General features: G+C 41.8%; 1 protein-coding gene across 3 annotated transcripts in view; it reads right to left on the minus strand.

The window, feature by feature from the left end:
* phkb (phosphorylase kinase, beta) overlaps positions 1-21,629 on the minus strand; it is a 109,800-nt gene that overhangs the window by 41,949 nt on the left and 46,222 nt on the right. For all 3 annotated transcript variants that reach the window (XM_084354097.1, XM_084354098.1, XM_084354099.1), the window contains 4 exons: positions 17,714-17,771; positions 15,112-15,189; positions 12,604-12,762; positions 12,018-12,112 (listed from right to left, as the gene is read on the minus strand). In XM_084354097.1, coding sequence (XP_084210223.1) covers positions 12,018-12,112; positions 12,604-12,762; positions 15,112-15,189; positions 17,714-17,771 — 390 coding nt within the window. The remainder of the gene's footprint in view (positions 1-12,017; positions 12,113-12,603; positions 12,763-15,111; positions 15,190-17,713; positions 17,772-21,629) is intronic.

Raw genomic sequence — 21,629 nt, forward strand, 5'->3', positions numbered from 1 at the left:
GCGGTGTGAGCTACAGGAGCCACGGCTTGTCAGAGCGGCCCTGTTTGATATCACGCCTGCAAAGCCGGGAAGGCTGGGGGAAGATAAGTGGCCTGATTACTGCCTTCAGTGTGTGGGGTGCGTGTGTGACATGTGTGCATAATGATCCGAGTACCGCAGCGAGGAATAAATAAAAACGCAGCCACATATGAAAATCTGAGCCGTCGAACAGGTGATGTCTTTCTCTCTCTGTATGTTTTAATCCTGGACAATGCCTAAACTTTCAAATCCTTTACAAAGTCACAAACACAAGCCTGCAAATGACAAAGCTTACACTGACTCTCGTCTGCCAGAGGGTGTGTGTGTGTATTATTGTCAGCGAACGCACACACACGGCCATAGAATGATCCTGAAACACCATAAGGTACCACACCATAAGCGAAACACATAATTACAAACTTAAGGAACGGATGGGCATTATGGTCCTAATGTGCTCTCTCTCTCTCTCTCTCTCTCTCTGACGCTATCTCATTCACACACACACACACACACTCACAAAAGCCCCCAAAACTGCTCAACAAATAAACTGCACTGTTCTGCCCAGTGCCAGGGGAGCAGTTACAACAGCAGTTCTCATTCAGAGCCGAGGTGTAGTCAGATGTGCGCAGCTGTTATTACACAAGGGACATATCAGCCATTTGTCAGCAGGAAGGCTGAAGAGCCAGGGCCAGTTCAGGAGGTGCGATCTGTGAGGCCTATCCTTCTGTTTGCTTATACAGAGAGTTGCCGGCACAGATAAAATAAAAACTCCCGGTTTCTCAACATTTTTTAATATCGACAAAACCTCTGAGAGTAAAACTATTGAAGATAAGATGCTTCATCCCCTGCAGATCGATAGGTGTCCTCTTGGGGGATGCTTTTAAGGTTAACCACTGTGAACCCTCAGGTAAGGACAAGAGATGATTTGATTTGTCATAACTGATACAGAGAATCTATTCCTCACTCTTTACAATCCCGACTGTGCTGTGGTTGTGCTGCATGTCTGCTCACATCTTTATTGGGTTTCGGAAAACATTCCTCCATCATAAAAGGATTAGGTGACAATGATTTAAATCATACTCGGCGTACAGTATATGCATGGATATATAATTTAGGAAGGCTATTTTCCGGAGCCAAATTCTGGTAAACTTTTACAGAGGAGAAATAGAAAGCATCCTGACTGGAAACATCAGAAACTGGCATGGCTGAAGTGAGATGTCTGCACATAGCCCAAAAGATACAAAAAGACAACAAACACCCATCCCAGCCACAATCTGTTCACCCTGAAAATCACTGGATGCTTTCAACAAGATGTCAAGACATTTTGACAGCTTGTGTTTGCGGTGACAGAGCGAGGCAACCCAAAACATGATCTTTTCCTGACCCCAACCTAACCCTTTGTGCCTTAACCTGACCTGACCGTAAGCACAGCGTTGCAACATTGAAAGCTGAACCTAAAGCCGCATAAAGATGAGACATGAGGAAATGTAAAGTTTCAAAATGTCTGTGGTTTGCAGAAACATTCATCGCCAACATTTATTCTGGCAATTGGGTCGAGGACAATAACAACAGCAACCCTCAACATCAACTGGATGAGTTCCTGCATCCTCACAGTTTAATCATATCACAACCAATGTTCACTGACAGGATTTCAGAAGCGGAGCATCAGAAGTCTGTTCTCCAGCAGCCACACTTCCTGTATAGTTGCTCTGACAACATTTTTTTGCGTTTTACAAGCAAACTGAAGCATATTCATTTAGATGTGGTAACAGACGCTCAGGGGCTGTTCTTTACTCAAATGAATTACTGTACAACTGCATACCGTCTTATACCTGTGTTTCCTGAATAGAGAATGATGAAGAAATTCATGATCCGATCTTTAAAGGTGCAATATAAAAGCATTTTACTTAAAAAATTATCAGCAGAATGTGAGGAGATGTCGGTCTTGACGATGTATTGTGTTTCAGAGACATCTACTGACGTAAGCATGCTTACTAGCTAGCCCCAGCGGTCCAAGGCTCCTGTGGTAGCGGTGTGAGCTCACAGTGTGGGCATACTCGAGTCAGCTAATGGGACCTAACTGAGCTAACTAGGTAGGCAGCTACAGTTAGCAGCAGTTAGCAGTTACTGTGGTGACATGCTGCTCCCTTTTTGTTTGGCGAATGAATGATCCTTGAATGTACACATGTGAAGCTGTCTTGGCCTCTGCATTGATTCAGAAGAACCGCACAGCTCAACCCAAAAATGGTGGCTGCAAATCCAATCTCGCCATGTTAAGTAATTGTCTAGTTAGCAAAGTCTTCTTTATATATCCTTAAGTTGTAAACGTGATTCCTCTTCATCATTTGCATTGTCAGCACCATTTATTCTATCTCACAAAAAAAAAAACAGTTTCTCGATCTTTTCTTTGCTGTAACAAATTCTGCAGCTAAAGCAGAGCCACAGCATTGAGTGCAGATGGAAGTGCTGTGAACAGACCCCCCATCGTGAAGCCTTAGCTTGTACACTGTCAGCAGTTACCATCGACAAGCAGCTAATAGAAGCCAGGATGCTTCCCTCTAAGCACACCTGGCTCCAAACACAAATCCCATACGGATCCAACGCTCTGAACCCAGCAGAAGGAGGGGCTGATGTACCTTCATGTACGAGGAATGTGACAGCCTTTTGTTCAAGTGAGGGTTTGGATGAATTGAACACAGCAGGTTCAAATATCTGATCTCTACTTGGGTGTTTTTGCCACTCTCCCTCAGGTCCTTTATCCTGGCAGCTTGCCTCCCCCTTTTGTTACTGTGCGATATGTCAGCTGTAAACAGGAAGATGCTGTACACCAGAGCTGGCCAATAACACTGACAGTGAGACAAAAGAAACAGGAAGGGCCAAACCAATCAGACACTGCTAATGGGGCCCCTGGCATAGAGAACAGCTTGTAGCACAGACGAGGAGGCAGAGGTGTGTCAGAGAAGGACAGAATCACACAAGCAGCTTCTGAAGCAAGTGTGCATGTGTTGGTACGAGTGTGATCAGAGGATGCATTTGAGTACGGGCAGTGTGACTAGACCTAATGCAAAGTGTGTGAGTGTGTCTGAGTGATGTCCATTTCCCTGCAGGTTAAGGTCAGTCGGCATCTCTCAAGAGCTTTTACTGTCACAGACCGCTGGGCTCGACATTTCCTGCCCACCAGCAGGCCATTTGGCAAACAGCAGGGTTTAGCACACTCTCAATCTGTATATGTGTGCATGTTTGTGTGTGTGTGTGTGTATGTGTGTTGGTGTGGGTGTGTGAAGTGAATTGCTAGTAGGAATGTGCATGTTGATGTGAATATGTGTGATTCTGCCTGGTGGGTTTGTATAAAGTAGAGGATGTGCATGCAAGTTAGAAAGTGCAGTGTGTGTGTGTGTGTGTGTGTGTGTGTGTGTCTGTGTGTGTGTGTGTGTGTGTGTGTGTGTGTGTGTGTGTGTGTGTGCGGGTCACAGGCGTCCTACGTCCATCTGTTCCATGTGGCTCAGGGTCACTTTGCTCTTCAGAAAGGAGCAGACTGTAGATGATTCAGCGGTGTCCACCCACTGACCTTTAATCTGTGTTCGAATCGTAGAGTAATATCCATATTTCACTGATCTCAACAGGTGTCTGCACCATATGATCTTGCAGCGCAGCCACTGAAATGGCTCTTGCGGTTACACATCTCTCTGACAAAGACAGTCAGTGCATTTACTTGACCGAATTGACAGAAGAAAGAAAAAAGATGTTTTACGGCCGAACTCTCTTCACGCTAAACGTGTAACTGCACGTACATACCACTCAATAAAACCCATTTACACTCCGGAGCAAATGGACTGGAAAACATTGTAAACAGCAGGAGGGAGTGGAAGTCCCATCTCCACCCCCAGCTGCGCTAAAAGGATAATCATCCAGATCACAAGTTCGTAATGGGCCATAAAATGTCGTGTACGGAGTCAAAATGTATGTTATTTTAATCTACTAACCAACAGTGCAGTCATTATTCAGCCTACAGCCAGATGATGAAATCCTACATTTGCTGTTTGTTAATTTCCTTGGAACAACCCCCTGCCTGGAGGAAATTATGCCATTCATATTTCTGGTTTATTTGGAATAAATAGAAGAACTGGGGAGTAGAACCTTGCACTTTTTAAATCAAACACTAAAAAGTAATAGTGTCCAGGCAGGATCCCATCACACACAGAATAGAAGCTGATTAAGAAAACAACTCTTTAGAGCATTTAATGGCTAATACGTTAACCAGGGGTGGAAGTAACTAATTACAAATACTCAAATGACTGTAATTGAGTCATCGTTTTAGGTACTTAGGTACAGTATAAAGTATTTTTTCAAGTCTGCAATTTTACTCTTACTTAAGTGTGCATTACACTATATAATCTACTTAGTTACTTATAAAAATCATAATGGAGTACCGAGTACAATTTGAATTAATATCAAAGCCTTTCATCTGCATTTTTGTTGCCAAAAAGGCTATTCGATCATAAATGTGCAATATTTCAGTAATGTAACTATACTTGTACTTGAGTTCAGATTTTCAGTACTCTTTCCACCAACTAACAATACTTAGAAATCCAGCGCAATATTTCCAACATACAGTGTCACTGTTCACTTAAATACAAATAAACAGAATAAAATGGGTTAATCTCTCCGTTCTTCCTCCCAGGCCCTTTATATTTCAGCCTTACTCCCTCTCTTGTATCTCCGGCCATCTGTCCTCCCTCTATAGGGAGGTATGTTCGTTCCCCATGCTGTACTATCCAATCGGGGGCCTCTTCAGACCCGCAGCTTATCTCCGACTGATGACTGGCAGCTCCCGCAGCGTGGACCACAATGCAACATTTCCATTAACCTTGTTCTAACATGGTGCGAGGCATTTGTGTGTTGATGTGTGAGTGAATAAAACGGAAATCTGACGGAAGCCAAAGGTTCCTAGAGAGTTTTATAATGACAGAGTGGAGTGCTACGTTGCTTTGTGTTTTAGTGCAAAAATGTGCTTCAGTGCTGTGCGTGGGTGTCTGCTGGTTGTTGAACTCAAATAAAGTTCAATGAAATTAAAAGAGACAGATGGCGAAAAAAGACAGAGGGCGAGGAGGGACAAAAATGGGAGAATGTGACACTGCGAGTACGCCCGAATAGCTGAGCAGATTAAGGGTATATTATTAAAAGCAAGTGTGTGACATAACCAACTACTAATTCACTTTTACAGCCATTCATGACTTCTCAGATCCCCCCAGTTGCTACGCCTGCTGCGTATTATTGCATGTTTGTCAGTGGGATGTCACGCCACGCTCCCCAGGGCGCATTTGATCTGACTCACCCTCACAGCCCTGGGAGCGCGCTGTCTCTCATGCAGAAAAAACCCAGCACAGTCGACCCTTACATTGTGGTAGTGGCTGAATATCAAGGAAACCGCACTTATCCACAGGGTCACGCTTTAAAAAATCATCCATATGCAGCTATTATTAGAGCACAGAGGCTCCAGCAGCATAATGCACTTTCGCTCAATTTTCACAATTTGCCATGTGGGTTGCATATATACTTAAGTTGCACTTCATTACTGGAGTAAAAGGTTCCTGTACATCAAGCTCCACCATGCATTAAAGTTGTATACACGCCCCATTCACCAACTAAATCACAACCTTCCACCTTTCAAATGCTGGTAGTTCGAGGCAAAACCACATTCCCTTCCTGCACACACGATGCAAATTTAATGCATCACGTTTCCTATGCATCCTATAATGTGGAGATATGTGCTGTATAATCGTTTTTAAATTTAGACTGGCCACGTAAAGTTGATGCTGTGTTGTGCACAATCTTAATATGAACTACTCAGCCACGTGCAAGAACATAAAGTGCTGCCATGTCAGCTCAAAGGCGACAAAAGGTCGCCACTTCTGCAGGGCGCTGCAGGAGTCACAGCAGGGTTTACGTCGGGATGGGATTAAAATGATGCAACAATAAAACAGCTACATAACTGCGATACATAAATAACACTGTAAACACACATTTAGTAAGAAAATAAAGGGGGACGGACTCAAATATCTCTCTCTGCAAGTCGAGTTATAACATAAAAAAAACCTCATAGAATGGAATGTTCTGCATAATTTTACAGCAAATGATTCACACGTTGTCATAGCTACTTATTTAAACAGATAGTTATTGGTTATATGAGTGCAACCGCGCCAGCTCCTTTAAAACACATAAGCGGATGTCAAGGCTAATGTCAAACAACCCTGAGGTAACCTTACAAAAGCTTATATGTGAGACCAAACAGTACAACATTGCTACTGGCTATTCATGGATTTAACATTGTGGAGCATCTTATTTTCTCCTGCTGTGGAATGAATTGATGCAGGGCCTTTCATTCCTAGCATAACATTTGGAGGGAATGGAACTATGAATAATACACACATGCACACAAACACACGCAAGTGCCCTTGTATATAACCGCAACACTACCGCAAATCTATCTCAAATGTACAGAAATACAAAGATAGTGATGAGGGATGAGGGATGAGGGATGAGGGATGCATGCGCACATATGACATAGGCATGTTTTTTTTTTGGGATATACAAAGTGGCAAACAAATTATACGCAAACAGAAAGAGGGAGGAGAAATGGGACCACACAAATCAAGCCTTAACTGTATGTGAAAGCCCAGCACGCCCATGTGCCTTTCCTGCCTGCAGACCAAACACTGGACGTCAATGATGCAGAGGCAACAAGACAGCTGTTACACACACACACACACACACACACACACACACGGACACACACACACACACACACACACACACACACACACAGACACAATATTTCTTGCTTAAAACACAAAACAGAGTGCAAACACCTCCCTCTACTCACCCTCTTCCCAGTATTATTTGCCTTTTTTATCCTCTATTTTTCTCTCTGCCCATCTCAACTCTCTTTGCCTACACAACACATAAGCTAACTGGTAGTCGAGATAGAAAAGGTGTGAGTGTATGAGATACAGAGGTAAAAAATATGAGATATATAGAAGGGAGAATTAAACACCTGGAGCCTTGGAGAAATGGTTTAAAGCAATGAGAGGGAAAAGGGTACAGAAGTGAGAGGAGCGGCGGAGGATAGAAGTAAATACAGAATAAAGCCTACAATTTGTTTGGCCGTTTGACCCCGCACAGCGCTTAGCTTAGCACCAGCCACATAAATAAACAACCACATCGAGTTTCCCCTGGCTGAGGGCAGGAAGATACAGGTGCGCTCTGAGACTGAAAAGTGTGTTGATTTGCTCCGTTTACGTCTTCAAGGAAAATAAAATACTCTTCGCTTCGGCTTCCAGGTGCTTAAAAACTCCATCTGGTAATGGAGGATGATTTCTCAGATTTACTGAATTCTAAAGACAGAAGAGAGAAACACCTGCAACACCTGCGGTTGAAATTATGCCTTCCTTTCAAGCCACCACACACACAAAGTGAACGACTTCCATCATGCCAACTCATTTCCCTACCATCGACAGGAGGGCAGCTGTTTTCAGCACAAAAGCTATAAAACCACACTGCGCACTACCTGCTACACAACAAACAGCACACACAATTAAAGACTAGCTGGTGAACATAGTGGTGCGTTCAGCAGCTAAAGAGCTAAATATTTTCCTTGTCAGTGTATGAAGACCAAAAACAGAGCTAAAAGAGGGTAAATAATGGAATTATATTAACCAACTTCTGGATGTTCACCCGTCATGGACATTGGCCAAATCATCACACCTGGAAATTGTAAATTCTGCTGATTGTGGCAATAGTATGAGGTCTATATGTTCAGATGTGTCTGAATTATGAATGAGAGGAGTCAATAATGTTCATGGTTTAATTATATAAATTTCCCACCGACTCTCTTTTGGTGCCTATGTGACTATACAGCAAACCAGACAGGGTTTTTACCTTCACATTTACCTTGATGCCGCAGTTGATAGTCTGTATTCATCATGTCTTTCCCACCTACACACACTGCCCACTGATGTAACCGAGCACACCCAGTTAGCCTTCACAGTTCGTATTAACTTCAGTAAGAAGTTGTCAGCTCTTCAATAACCTCATTAACAAGTTGTGCCGACGCCAAATTACATTTCAAATGGCCATGAAAAGATAGTGTCTCATCACTGTGACGGCGAACCACGGGGCTTTCAATTTTCTAAGAAATGAAGCCGAAGTAAAACCATTCACTCACGCATTTATTTGGACTGCATGCGGCTGAAAACATCAAACTAAATGCGATGGGCTTTTGTTGATGGGCTGCATGCAGAGCTGGGCTCGCAGCGAGCTGTCACGCCGCCGACACATCCAGTTTCAACAAAGTGTTATTGTGATAAAAGTAATCTCAACAAAATATGCAGCCTACCTGAGGGGAGTCAGGCTTTGCTCTCACTGCATACTAGTTTGGAGGCCGAATTCATAAAAGCAGTGCTGCCAGCACAATGGAGCTGCATGTATTCATCCTGTTTTCCTACAGTGAAACATCACACCCCATCTGGTAATACAAGTGAGATGATACTGATATGCTGATATTCTATTGACAATGACAGGATTTAAATCGCTCGCTGTCTGATCCGAATTAAAGATCAAAAACAAATTGTAAGCGAAAAGTGGAAAGATCAAATTTTGCAAAATACATATTCAGCAACCTGAATTTAGACGAGTGATTCCCAACCAGGGTAACACTCCTGCAGCTGGCACAGGTGGTATGTGGAAATATTGTGGAGTTACTCTGAGCAATTTCATCAAACAGAAATAAAGATGTAATTGTCAAAAAAAAAAAATATATATATATATATATATCCACTGCGCTACAACAACTGAATACCACATGCTGAGTGCATTAAAACTAGCAAGAGAGCAGAGACATTGAAACAGTTAGCTACAAGTCATGGATAAATGGCTGAAGGACACATAGTCTATATGCAAATGCAGATAAACAGTTGAATATTGAGCTGAAATAAATGGTTACACAGTTGAAACTAGCCTACAAGTAAAGGATAAATGACTGAAATAGATAGTGAGCTACAAGTAGGCTAGGCTAATAGGCCTAGATAAACAGTTGAAATTTCGTATTTAGCTAAAATCAATGGATATACAGATGAAATAGTTAGCTGGCCAACAAGTAATAAAAAATTCACTGAAATAGCGACACTAGGCTAATAGATAAACCATTGAATATTCAGCTAAAATCTGTGGTTACATAGTTAAAATAGTTAGCCAGCCTGCTATGAATAAATGCCTGACAGTACACTAGGCTAAAAGATGAACAGTTGAAAGACATCATTTAGCTAAAATCAAGGGGTGCATAATTTAAATAGTTAGCCAAAAGTAATGGAAAGATGGCCCAAACAGAGACCTAATATTATATCCATGTTTATATATTTAGTAGTTAAATACATCTCAGATAATCACATTTGGAACATGGTGAGGAGTGATGATCGGCCTATACTTTAATCTGACAAGACTGTGGGGCTGACAGAAAAGGTCGGGAAAATCATTATTACAAACAAATAGTCTTCAATAAGTAAGTTAAAAGCACCCTTACACATTTATGATTGGCTAGATTCTCAACTCACATAGCAACTGGCACAGCAGACGTGTTTTTCTGACAGCTGCATGCTGAAATTGGAAGTGAAATAATTCCAATTTCCTATGAGTTTGAAAATCCAAAACCACTTCCATCTACAACAAGAAATGTCTACACAGCGCAAGTACATTTCAAACCCTTTTAAGTGAAAAAAAGGCAATTCTAGTCACTCAGAGATTTGACCTTCCTTGTAGTAAAGAATGAGAGTTAAATATAACATTTGTAGCTCTTACAGGCAAATGTTCATCTCTCTTATTCTGTCTTCTGCAGAGTTTTTGACTGGCTGACATGCTCTTTTGGTTTGGTTCTCTTGTCTTTATTCTCTCCGCTGATCGTTTCTCCCTGCACCCTATGTGATTCAGTCTGGCGTTCATTATACTTCTCCAGGCCTATCCTCTCCTGCGCTCCCTGTTCTAGCACCATCTTATCAGCCAGGCTACAAAAACAAAATCCCACATACAGAGGCAGAATGGGACATATCAACCCACACTTTACAGCGAAGAGAATGAGCATCAGGCCGTTGTATACGTATCTTTACCCTTCATCTGTGTGATCCTCAGAGGAGCCGGCTGTCTCAGATATGGATTAAGCCTTCAGACATGATAGTCATTCAGAGAGGCAGCTTGTCGAGGAAATGGCCCGGGTTTAATCCATGCCTGTAAGACTGGCCCCTGGCAAGGTAAAAACTGATGGCCTCTGCTTTTTAGGCTGTCGTCGGATGACTTGTAATTATAAGTTTAGCACACATGAATAATGCTAAAAGTGGTAAGGAGGATCAAGTAGTGGGATTGTTTGTGTTTTGATTTGGGAATTTCCTGAGGCAGTTTCTGGCCGGAAAGTGCGCAAGTAAGGGTGAACACCTGCTGTCTGTAGCTGACTACAGCACTACCACATGGAGACTGCAGGAGTTGTGATGTCAAGATGAAAGGTTCTGATGATCCTGCGGTTGTTGATGGTGAACACGACATCGAGCAAGTTGAACGAAGGCTGAGTTAACTTTTTCACATTACACACCATGCAAATTCATCTACACCTCCCATCCTAGTCGCAAATGTCTCTCCGTCACAGTGACTGACGTTGGGCACTGTGATTGATGGCAGCAACATATTTCAAACAAGTTGGGACAGGGGCAAGAAAAGACTGGGAAAGTTGTAGAATGCTGCTGGTTCACTGGTAACAGGTGATAGCATCATCACTAGGTTTGCTTTTCTACGAGCATGTGAGCCACCAAAGAGCAAGTAGCATCATTCAGTCACAGTATATGTCTCCAATCTACCAGGTCATAAGCGGTTTTAGCCAGTCCTTGAACCTCGCCAGCCCACCCCAGCCCCAGAAGTAAGTGGTTCTTTGTTCTAGACAAGCAAATTGTTGGTGCCGCTTTGTGACCACTTTTCCCAGCCGGAAGCCAGTTCTCTGGCTGTCGAAATGCAGAAAAACTGGTTCCGAGCCAGCACCTGAACCGCCTTGGTCGGTAACAGTGCGCCAACTTTTTTGGAATTAGGGTCGTAGAAGTATTCAGTAATAAAACTAGACAGAATAGAAGTTAGAATGGAAGTGAATGAGAGATCTCTGATGCAGGTGTATGTTTGTTGTTCCAAATCCATTCATCAGGAACTCTGATGAGAAAAAACAACTAACCTGACTAGTCTAACCTCAAACCTTTGTGATACTTGAGTGAATGTGGGTTTTCAAATCAACAAAGGCTAACATGAGGAAAGAGGACTTTTGAAGTAGCTGCTGATAAGCTGGTATAAAAAGAACACAGTGATTAATATCATCGCTGCAAAGACAATCTGTTATTAATGTTGTGTGGCGCAGGAAGCAAGGTCACTTTATTCTTTTAGGCTACGCATGTTCAGAGAGTGAAAACAAGCTAATGCCTGTGAAGGATTCGACAGAGTCAAACAGCTGGGTTTTACAAACTCCTCACGATTTTGATTATCCATTATAATTGTGAACATGCAACTCGTCCATTATCCCTAATTTACACTTCTAAGTTGTCCCTATTGGATAGACTAAATAAATAAGTAAGACTAAATTACAAACACAGAACAGATTGTTTTTCTCCATGGTGAGTGGGTAGTCCACTCGCTGCCCACTCTCTGCCTCTACAGCATGAAGCACTTAGTGCTGCTTGATTTCTAAAATAAAACACTAGATCTTTTATCGTGTATATGTTTTTACTACAGTACTTCAGGTCAAAAGCACTGAAATGCTTTGATAAGTAAGCTTAACAAGGAGCATTTGGATCCAAAGTTGTGTTGAGCATGAATGTCCGTAGTGCATATGAGTATTCAAGGTGATACGTTTTGAAGTAAGTATGGACAGTTTAGATGAGAGCCAAGTGATGACAGCCAATCACAGTCACGCTGCAGCTTACCTGATTGGAGTATCGCATGCTGACGTTGCGCTGGTCCTGGTGCGGCACGTAGCGGTGGATGGGATCGATATCACTCGGGCTGATCAGCTCATCCACTGGAATGTGAGCACACACACAAAGGTAGACACAAAAACATTAACATGCGTCAAACACACAAGACCACACAGACAAGATGGCAAGTCTAAATTAATTAAGACAAAAGTATCAATTTCTCATCATTTACACACATACACACACTGGATGAGTCAAACTGCGTCCTTGGATCACACAGGTGAAGAATGAAGCAATATTTAGATCATATATACTAAAAAATTAATTGATGTTTGTGGCCAGTTCAGATTTACACACATAAAATAGAGCAACGCATTTCAATAAATATGAACTTGAGGTCATAATGCACTTGAGGTGCATTATTAATGAACTTTCAGACTTGTATAAGAGGAAACAGAGTGAACGCATGGTTCAGAGCATCATACCAAAGCGCATTCAAACACACACACACACACACACACACACACACACACACACACACACACACACACACACACACACACACACACACACACACACACACAAAGAGGCATACCCAGCAGCTTGGCGATGTTGAAAAGGGCCTGACCACACAGGAAGATCTTTCCATCACGGCCAGAGTTGCTAGGGAAACGCTTCTGGCTTCCATGCTTGTCCTGCTCTGCCTCCACAAAGTCAGCCGGTACGTAGTAGTATTTGGGGATCACAGCATGGCCTGGCATGAGAGACAAGGACTATGAGCACTATGTGTGCGCATGTGTGTGTGTGTGTGTGTGCAGCACACAGTATGAAGAACATTTTCACATCTTGACATGTACATACACATGTGAGTTGACGTTAAAATGGGCTCCGCTCAATAGCCGCACCAACAACCTTCTTATGCGCTGCAAAAATGACCTCTTAAATTCTCATTTTGATTTATTTTAAAATGGGTTATTGAAAGCAACAGGGGTCACTTTTCACCCCGGACAGCTGATTAAAAACACGTCAAGTGAAAATATGTCCACAGGATTCCCGTGGAGGTAGAGGAATAGCACATTTTTGTACCCAGAGAGTATTTTTACAGTGCTACCATTAAAGCCTTGCAATGGGCTCCAGCTGCTGAATCACCACAAAGAAACAAAGTAGTTCCTGATTGCTTGGAGTAGTCATTTGTACCAATTCAGTCTGAATTGAAGGGTACAGTAGTTGAAGTGAGTGAAGGCGGCAGACTACTTAGGGTGCCCAGATAGTGCTGTAGAAAAAGCACCCGCTCAAGCTAACATTCTGGCATTGTTCATGGGTGGGAAGCTGATGAGGGATCATGTGCTTGTTGCAGCTCTCGCCACTCCTAGTGTCTGATCTGTGTACAGTGTCTCTCTCTGCTACACCTGGCCAGAGCACAAAGTCAACTCAGCAGGTAGGGTGTCCCGCCAAGTGATAGAGCTACATGGTCCTCTCAATGAAGGATTTTCAGAGGCACACTTCAGACTAAGGGATCTGAGAACATCGTTTCAATGTATTATGATCCTTTTCTTTATAACAGGCATAAAACAATGGCTTCAAGTTTGCTGATGTCTCCATAGCTCACTAGCTACATAGTTAATATTACATTGCTATGCTGATTTGTGCATTAAAGTCCTGCATTCTGATGTACAACAGCAAAGTTGATGCTCATGGTACCGCTCCTCTAACATCAGTGAAGACGCAAGCAAGGTAGAAGCACAGATGGCTAATGTTAGCCTGCTAATGGCCATGTAATGAAGCAGTGTTCTTTTTTATTTGATGACTTGATTGATAGCATGAAGTTGCGAACAAATTACAAGCATCCATGCTCTTGATCCCCGGCAGCTAAATATCACCAGGATATCAGGATTGTCACAGTAACTCAAGAGAAATCCCCAAGGGTAAAGATAGCATACTGGAAAGTTTGCGTCTTTTCACGTCATCGACAACAACTGATGTGTTATGAGGATCTTGAACGATTCTTCCATTTCAGAGGGGTTGATTTCAACCACCACCCCTTGTAACTCTGTTCTGAGGTGCAAATAGACACTTGGTTGTACTCAGCTCCCCCTTCACCATAGAAATTGGCTAGCACGAGCATGATAGAAGGCTGAATAATAATATATAATTCACTCGGATTATCAGGCTGCATTTTAGGCACTTCGGGTACAAAATTACACCTTTGATCGTAGTACAAAATGGTGTATGTGCCTGTACATAAGAGAGCCCCAGCAGCAACCTTTGTACTACAGTGTACTATTCTTCTCAGCCTTTCCCTGAAAGGGTGATACAATAAGAATCCAACAAAGTGACTCAAATAATGGCACGACTGTAGTTAACACTGTCCATTCCGCACTGTAGAGCAGGATGTCTCCCGCCGCTGTAGTGTGCATGTGTCTATGTATCATCAGATCAATGAGAGCCCATGACTCGTGGAAGGTCAGGTGAACCTGCAGCAGAACACACAATAGGAGCTTCTCACAGCTTCAATACATCTGTGGCTCTAAACTTTCCATGGACACTACTGGTAAAAGACAGAAATAAAAAACCTGGCCAATTAACTTCAGGCATTTCATACGTAACCAGTACAAAGGCACTGTGGTGATGTCCGGGGCAACCATAGTCATCTCTGTCATACATCATTATCCTTTCTACACTCCAATTATTCCCCTTCTATTATGAAAAGACCAATAGAAACTCAAAGCTCTTGACATCCCTATCATTTGACTGTCTCTCCTCACATCAGTGGGTACAGGTGAATATAGAAGCCAGGCACTTTGCTCCTGTGGAAAAGGCTGAGTTCACTTGAATGTACCACCCCTGTGAGCCTCAGTCACAGTATGTGGTGTATGAATATGGATGACATGATTTAATAAGAGAAAGTTTTTCATCGCTAGAGGGGGAGAGAACAGAGGCGGGCGCTGAAGCTCCAAAACGAACCATATTGATATGGCAAATCAGATAATGTTATACGTGCGTGTGCATATGTAATTATTCTCCCGTTTCCATCGGTCACTGCATTTATATTTGTATGTGTGTGTGCGTGTGTGTGTGTGTGTGTATTTATGCGGTTACTCACCCTCATAAGACTGGAAGATGATGGGTTCAAGGAGGTCCTGGTACTCTTTGACCTGAGCTTTATTTCCTCTGAACACCCCTGCAACACCAACATGCACAGACAAACACACACACACACACACACACACACACACACACACACACACACACACACACACACACACACACACACACACACACACACACACACACACACACACGCATTAATGATACTTATTAAAAGTTTTGGGTGAAACTTTTTTTCCACACATTGTTAGTCTACACCAATATTCAACAACTATATTAAAACAAAACTATACAATCCAATGTCTTCTTCTTCCTCCTGTTCTTCTTCTTATTATATAGTGTGTGTATACATATATATATGTATGGACACCATGAGCCACCAGAGCAGCTTCTTGGAATATATTCTCCAAGTCTGTGGAACTCTAACGGATGAACAATATTTTTGCCTGTTCCCTCATGTGGGATTGTGACAATGCTCTGAGTATATGTATATACTGTGCCTCTAGTCCGTGCAATCTTCTTTTTTCCATTACTACATGTATTGCTATGCATCACAGCTATCTTTGTGCAATAAACATATTCAAAATACTACAACAATTCTAGTGCAATAATACATATATTAAATGCATATTGCATTGTATTATTTATTTATTGTTTGTTTTGATTACTAGTTTTATTCTAGAGTTCTACTGATTTCTAACTTTTTTCAGCTCTATATGTTTGTTTACATGATGTTTATTCACTGAAGTTGTTTTCCTGTGAGTTTTCAACATTTTTTACATTTATATTCGTGTCTTCCTTTACTGCACTGATCAGGAGTCATTTTGTTGTATTCTGTACAATGATAATGAAGGCTTTCTATACTACTGCACTGTATAATACGGTAAGAGCATACTGTATGCAGTATACACGTGTGTGTATGTATGTGTTTTAGATTTCCTGCAGCCTGATGTAGATTATATGCTGGGGTTGATGAGTTAAACACTTCTTTTTTATGTACAGGGTACACTGATATTGTGTGCTTTATAACACAATCACTGTCATCTGAAAACATATTTTAAAACCACACGGATTAATTTAAGAATCCAGAAGTGCAGAGCAAATATATGATTCATAACCATGTTTATGGCCAAGTGATGAAATGTTCAATATTCTCTCTCCTTTAAGCTCTGTTTTGTTCTCAACCAACCCATTAAACTATGACCTCCAACAGGAATACAGCAGCACCCACTATGTACTGTATGTGCCAGAGGTTTTCAGTGTTAAGCCCTTCTGTGGTGCTGTCACTGTGCTTAAACTATTGTTTTATTTTTTTGGCCTTTATATGGCTTTATTGATAGGACAGCTTAAGAGATGACAGGACATGGGATGAGGGGGAGGGGGGATGAGAAGCACGTCGAACTCAAACCATGGCAAAAATTTTAATTAAAATATTTTTTTTTTAATTATTTTTCCTAACATAGAAAAATATTTATTTTTAAAGAAATATGAATGAATGAAGATGTGGATTCTTTGAATGTTTATCAATTCAGAAAGTTTATCAAACATTCCTCTATTTTAGAAAAAAAATATTGTGAAAGATGGGTAGAATTTATTGAAACTGAAGACTGGAAAAAACATTTTAATCGAACTAAAAAAGATTGTTTTCAATTTTGTTCTCCCTCCCTCTCTGTCTTTTTTTTTTATCCTAAGAGGTCGTAAATGTTTTCCATATGATCATGAAATTACTATACAAAGATGAAGTAGGAGGAATTATTTTATTTATCTATGTACTATTTTTTTCTTTGATGTTTTGTTAAGTATTTAGGTTGTTGGGCCTGTTGATAGAGGTTGTGATACAATGCAGTATGTGTGTTTATCTTTATCTTTATCATTGATTATCTCTTTACAGTGCAGTATACCACTGGGAAAACCTTGGGTCCTAGTATTCATGTGGGTGGCACTTGACACACTTGACCCACAGCACCCACACAAAGCTGTTGCGGACAAAGATCAATGGGGGCTCATTTCCCGCTCAGTCTTGTGATGAGGCTAAGGCCACCATCCTGCTGCGGAGTCCACTGCCATCGGTGAGCGCTGTTGGTATGAGGGGGTGTACTCACTCTGCAACTGTGTTTGGGAGGGTGTTGCATGTCACGTGAACACCAGGAGCCAAGGTTTCCCAGCAGAACATTGCAATGTAACAAGATGATCAATGTTATTCACTTCACCTGTTAATGTTGTGGCGGCCCAGTGCAGTTTTGAATCTACTTACTATGTTTTTGTCTTTATGCATTTTGAGCAGTTGGTCCCCTAAAGATGAACAATTTGAGATGGGAAACAGGCTCGAAATCAGTGTTTAGAGATAGATTAAATCATACTTGAATTCACATACTTTAGCCAGATTATACTCCATACTTTTACTATTTCCAGCCGGTCCCTTAAGTTCACCCACAAACTTTCACACATCAAATCTTTTGAAAAGTGTTTCTAAGTCCTCTAAAACCTGACAAACACCAAAATGTAATTTCCCGTCAAATGCTCCAAGTCAGGATCTATCTTGCCAATGACCCACTTCATTGCATCATAACAGTAGCTATGGATAGAACAAGGCTTACCGTCAATCATCATGTAGATGAAAAATATGGGAAACTCGCACTCGATTCCATCAAAAAGCTGGGGAGAGACAGAGAGAGGAAGAATTATAGCTTTTCCATTTCAGAAAGAGGAGAGAGGCACCGGGACTTCAAAGCAGTGGGTGGCTGAACTTTAGTGGCTCTGAATATGAAACAGCAATGTACAGGGAAGGAAGATATAGAAGACATGACACTGTGAATGAAAACCAGCACAACAGTGAGGAATAATAATGCCTCCTCACAAGGTCATTTTCTTGAATTTGAAGTTGTGCTGTTTGCTTTATGGAGGACATCTGAAGGTCTGAGGCGTCAAAAAGTTTACAGTGATGAATACCCGAAGTATTCTGAGAGAAAAGTTGGATCAGTGGACCGTTTTTTTTACAGGTTACTGTTGTGGGGCCCACACCTTCCACCGCTTCTACAAAAGAACTGGCTGTTGTGTGATGAGACAAAAAGTAGAGTTGTGAAACAAATGTAAAACAATTTTAATTAGATGAAAAAACAAGTTGCGCACCTCTTAAATGCACAACAATGGAGAATTTAACACTTCCATGCCTGCACACACCTTTACCTAATGGATGACCAATTAAAGGACACACCAACATTAAGACATTATTGTTGCTTTCACACCTGTTATTCAGTTTATTTAGTTTGGCTCAAGGAAAACAATGAAACATTGTTACCTTTAAAGGGTAACTCCACCAATTTTACACATTACACACATGAGGAGTACTACTGCATATGTGAAAACAGCGGGGTCAAGCCGTTTTGTAGCTCCAGAGGAGGCTTCATGTAATCGGATAGATTGCCTCCAGTGGCTAAGTTGCATTGTGGGTAATGTAGGCTCCAGGAAAACCTGGGTCCAACATTACCCACTGAGTGACTTCAATGTAGGGCACAAATAACATATTTATTTATACAAATCATTTGGTAATCATAAAGTGAAAAGGAGTTGAAGCTCTTTGTGGCACCAGAGAAGATCAATAAAGCAGAGAAGTGATTCAATGAGTCAGCTGCCAGTCCATATATCACACCACAACTTAAAGGCAAAAAGTATCGTATAGTAGAGACAAAGACACAAACAACTGTCGACATCAGTGGAGCTGAGCTGGAGCAGGTGAACACTTTTAGGTGTCTTGGAATCAACATCACAGAGAACTGTCATGGCCTTGACACATCGCCCGGTTAAAGCTTCTTTCCTAAGGCTGTGAGACTCCTCAACTCATCTTTTGCACTGCACCATAAAAAAACTTCTTCTTGTGTAGCACAAAGGGACTGCACACTTGCATTTTGTTGTACAACCCTGTTTTGTAGAATGACGAATAAATGCACCCTGAACCTCAAAAACAAATTGTACCTCCAACAGTAGGCAACATACAAAAGAATACAGTGCACACTCAAAGATACTTGTCAAACACTTGGTTTAAAATAAGGTCATGTCTCTCAATGTGCAAGCAGCCGGTCATAATTTAGGATAAATGACCGGCACTTTGGGTTGTAAATCAGATTTCAGGGGTTTGCCAGTGCCAACCCAGACCTTGCTTCTGGACACGGCCCTGGTTCGGACACCATGAGCCACCAGAGCAGCTTCTAGGACTATATTCTCCAAGTCTGTGGAGCTCTAATGGATGAACAATATTTTTCCCTGTTCCCTCATGTGGGATTGTGACAATGCTCTGAATCATCCCATGTGTGTTCAGTTGGGTTGACATCTGGTGGCTGTGGAGGACACAGCGTGTGATTGACATAATTTTCATACTCAAACCGCTCACTGACCCCTTACTGAAACATTTATGTTTCTCCTCCAATTAATTCTGAATTTTAATTTGATTAAACCTCTCTCTCATCTCTCAGCACAAGCCATGATTGACTAGCTGATTGACTGACTGATCGATGTGAGTGAGTAACTGATGAGTGCGTGCGTGACTGTGCGGCAGTCCGCATGTTTTCAGCCAACCGAACACGGAGAACTAAAAGGCAGCATGTGGCAGCAGCTGGAGTGAATTTTCCAGAACAAACACTTGAACTGACACAAACACCATCACTTGCTGGATGCCCTGAATCTTACTCAGCCAGAAATCCTATTACAGATTTCTGTGTCGTGTTGCACGCATACACAAAAAAACACACAAACCTTCTTAAGTCATTTGATTACAAGTCACATGCAGAGAAGACGAGTCAAGTGAATCACAGCCTTATTAATTCCAGTAATTCAATCCCATCGTGTTTATGACAGCCTAAAGAGGATCAGCACAAACACACGGGTGAAATGCGAGCGGCTCCGTCTTTTCAGAATAACTATTTTTTTAGTCACTAAATTTATATAAGCGCTACGAATCACCAAGGTCAGCTCGTAAAACAATCAAACAAGCTGCAGAATTTTATTAGCCTTGCTAAAATCCATCATTCAAAACATGTGTGCATGTGTGCATTTTAGCCCGTCTAACTATAAGTGTCATTAGTCGTGACTATCTTTGTCCCTCATCTTTTTCAATAATCTCCACACTGATGGAAGATAACAGAGATTACATCCTAATGTAATTACAAATGGATGGTAAGGCTGGCACACGCAAACACGCGTGGGAGCTGCATTCACCGTGCAGACACTGCTGTCTGTAGGCTTGAATGTGTTCCTTTAAATGGTTAACGTCTGCACCCTTGTGATTATGCAGGTATACATGGCGTCTCACTGTGTGTGTCAGCATAGACGAGAAGCAATTTCTTAGCTATCAGGTGGAGAGAAAGAGAGAGGGGAATAAAAGAGGTGCATAAAGAGATACTGAAGGAGGAGAGTTTATTTGGGGGGCGCTGAAGCAGTCACCCAGGCAGGCCTGTGCTTTTTGGCCTGTTGAGGCTGTAAACAGGCAGGGATCCCTGGTGTTTTGTGCTTGAGCAGCTAGACTGATTGGTAAAACTGTCTATCACACAGGCTGCTGCTCCCTGTCAATGGTAAACAGACAGTGAGCTCAGACGTTTGCCCTGCTGTGAATTCTTCTCTTAAACACCAACAACAACTTCACTCAGTGTCTTCTGCAGGGAGACCCGGGCTATCTGTGACTTCTTTTTCACCACGAGGGGCTCATGCTGTGTCAGACACTCCCATGGCATTTCATCACTCTGTGTGTTCACTTATCGCTAAAAGGAAATAACATATGTTAATAGCTCAAAAACACGACAAGTGCATAATTTCTCTGCAGTTTGTTTCGATATTCATCACTGAGAACCTGTAATCTTGCAGCAATATTTACTGCATTGTGTAATATTACTACCTGGAGCAGTTTCTTCTCTGGAACTAGATTTGCATGCAGTATTTGCTGATGTGGTAGCAAATATATTACTGTTGGTAGATGGAAGGCAAATAGCAGCAGGAGCGATCATGAATTCAAGGTATGAAAACTCACCGGCATAAATCTGTCTGCCTGCTGGTAGAACTGAGGGCAGGACGGAGCCTGAAGGAACTGAGGCATTAAATGCCGTTTGCTAATTCTTAGCCTTAGAGCATTTGTATCGTATTAGCTGCAGGATTAAAGAAAGCTAATTTCAAAGTATTCCAAGTGGTTCGGAGTTAGTGCCCTTTGAGTGCCCTCACTTTCACTGCTGATGCCTTTTTTGCTCTGTTTTTAGAACCAAGTCTCCTCCTTTTTTCAAGTTTCTGAAAATTAAGAGGGCCTTGGTAGCCAAATGGTAATGGTGTGTGCCACGTGGCCGCATGGCCTCCGTGACATCGTAGGGACAATTCAAGCCAGCAACTTTTTGTCGTACCCCTTTTTCTTCTCTGCTGTAAAATAAAGGTGAAAAATGCCACAAAAAAGGGGTTTCTGGCAATTCTGCAAATAAACAGCTAATCTAATTTAGTAAAAAGGATGTTTTCTCAAACATTTTTCACAGCGTCATAACA

This window comes from Pagrus pagrus (genome assembly GCF_965226575.1).
Source record: "Pagrus pagrus genome assembly, chromosome: 1".
Classification (NCBI taxonomy): domain Eukaryota; kingdom Metazoa; phylum Chordata; class Actinopteri; order Spariformes; family Sparidae; genus Pagrus; species Pagrus pagrus.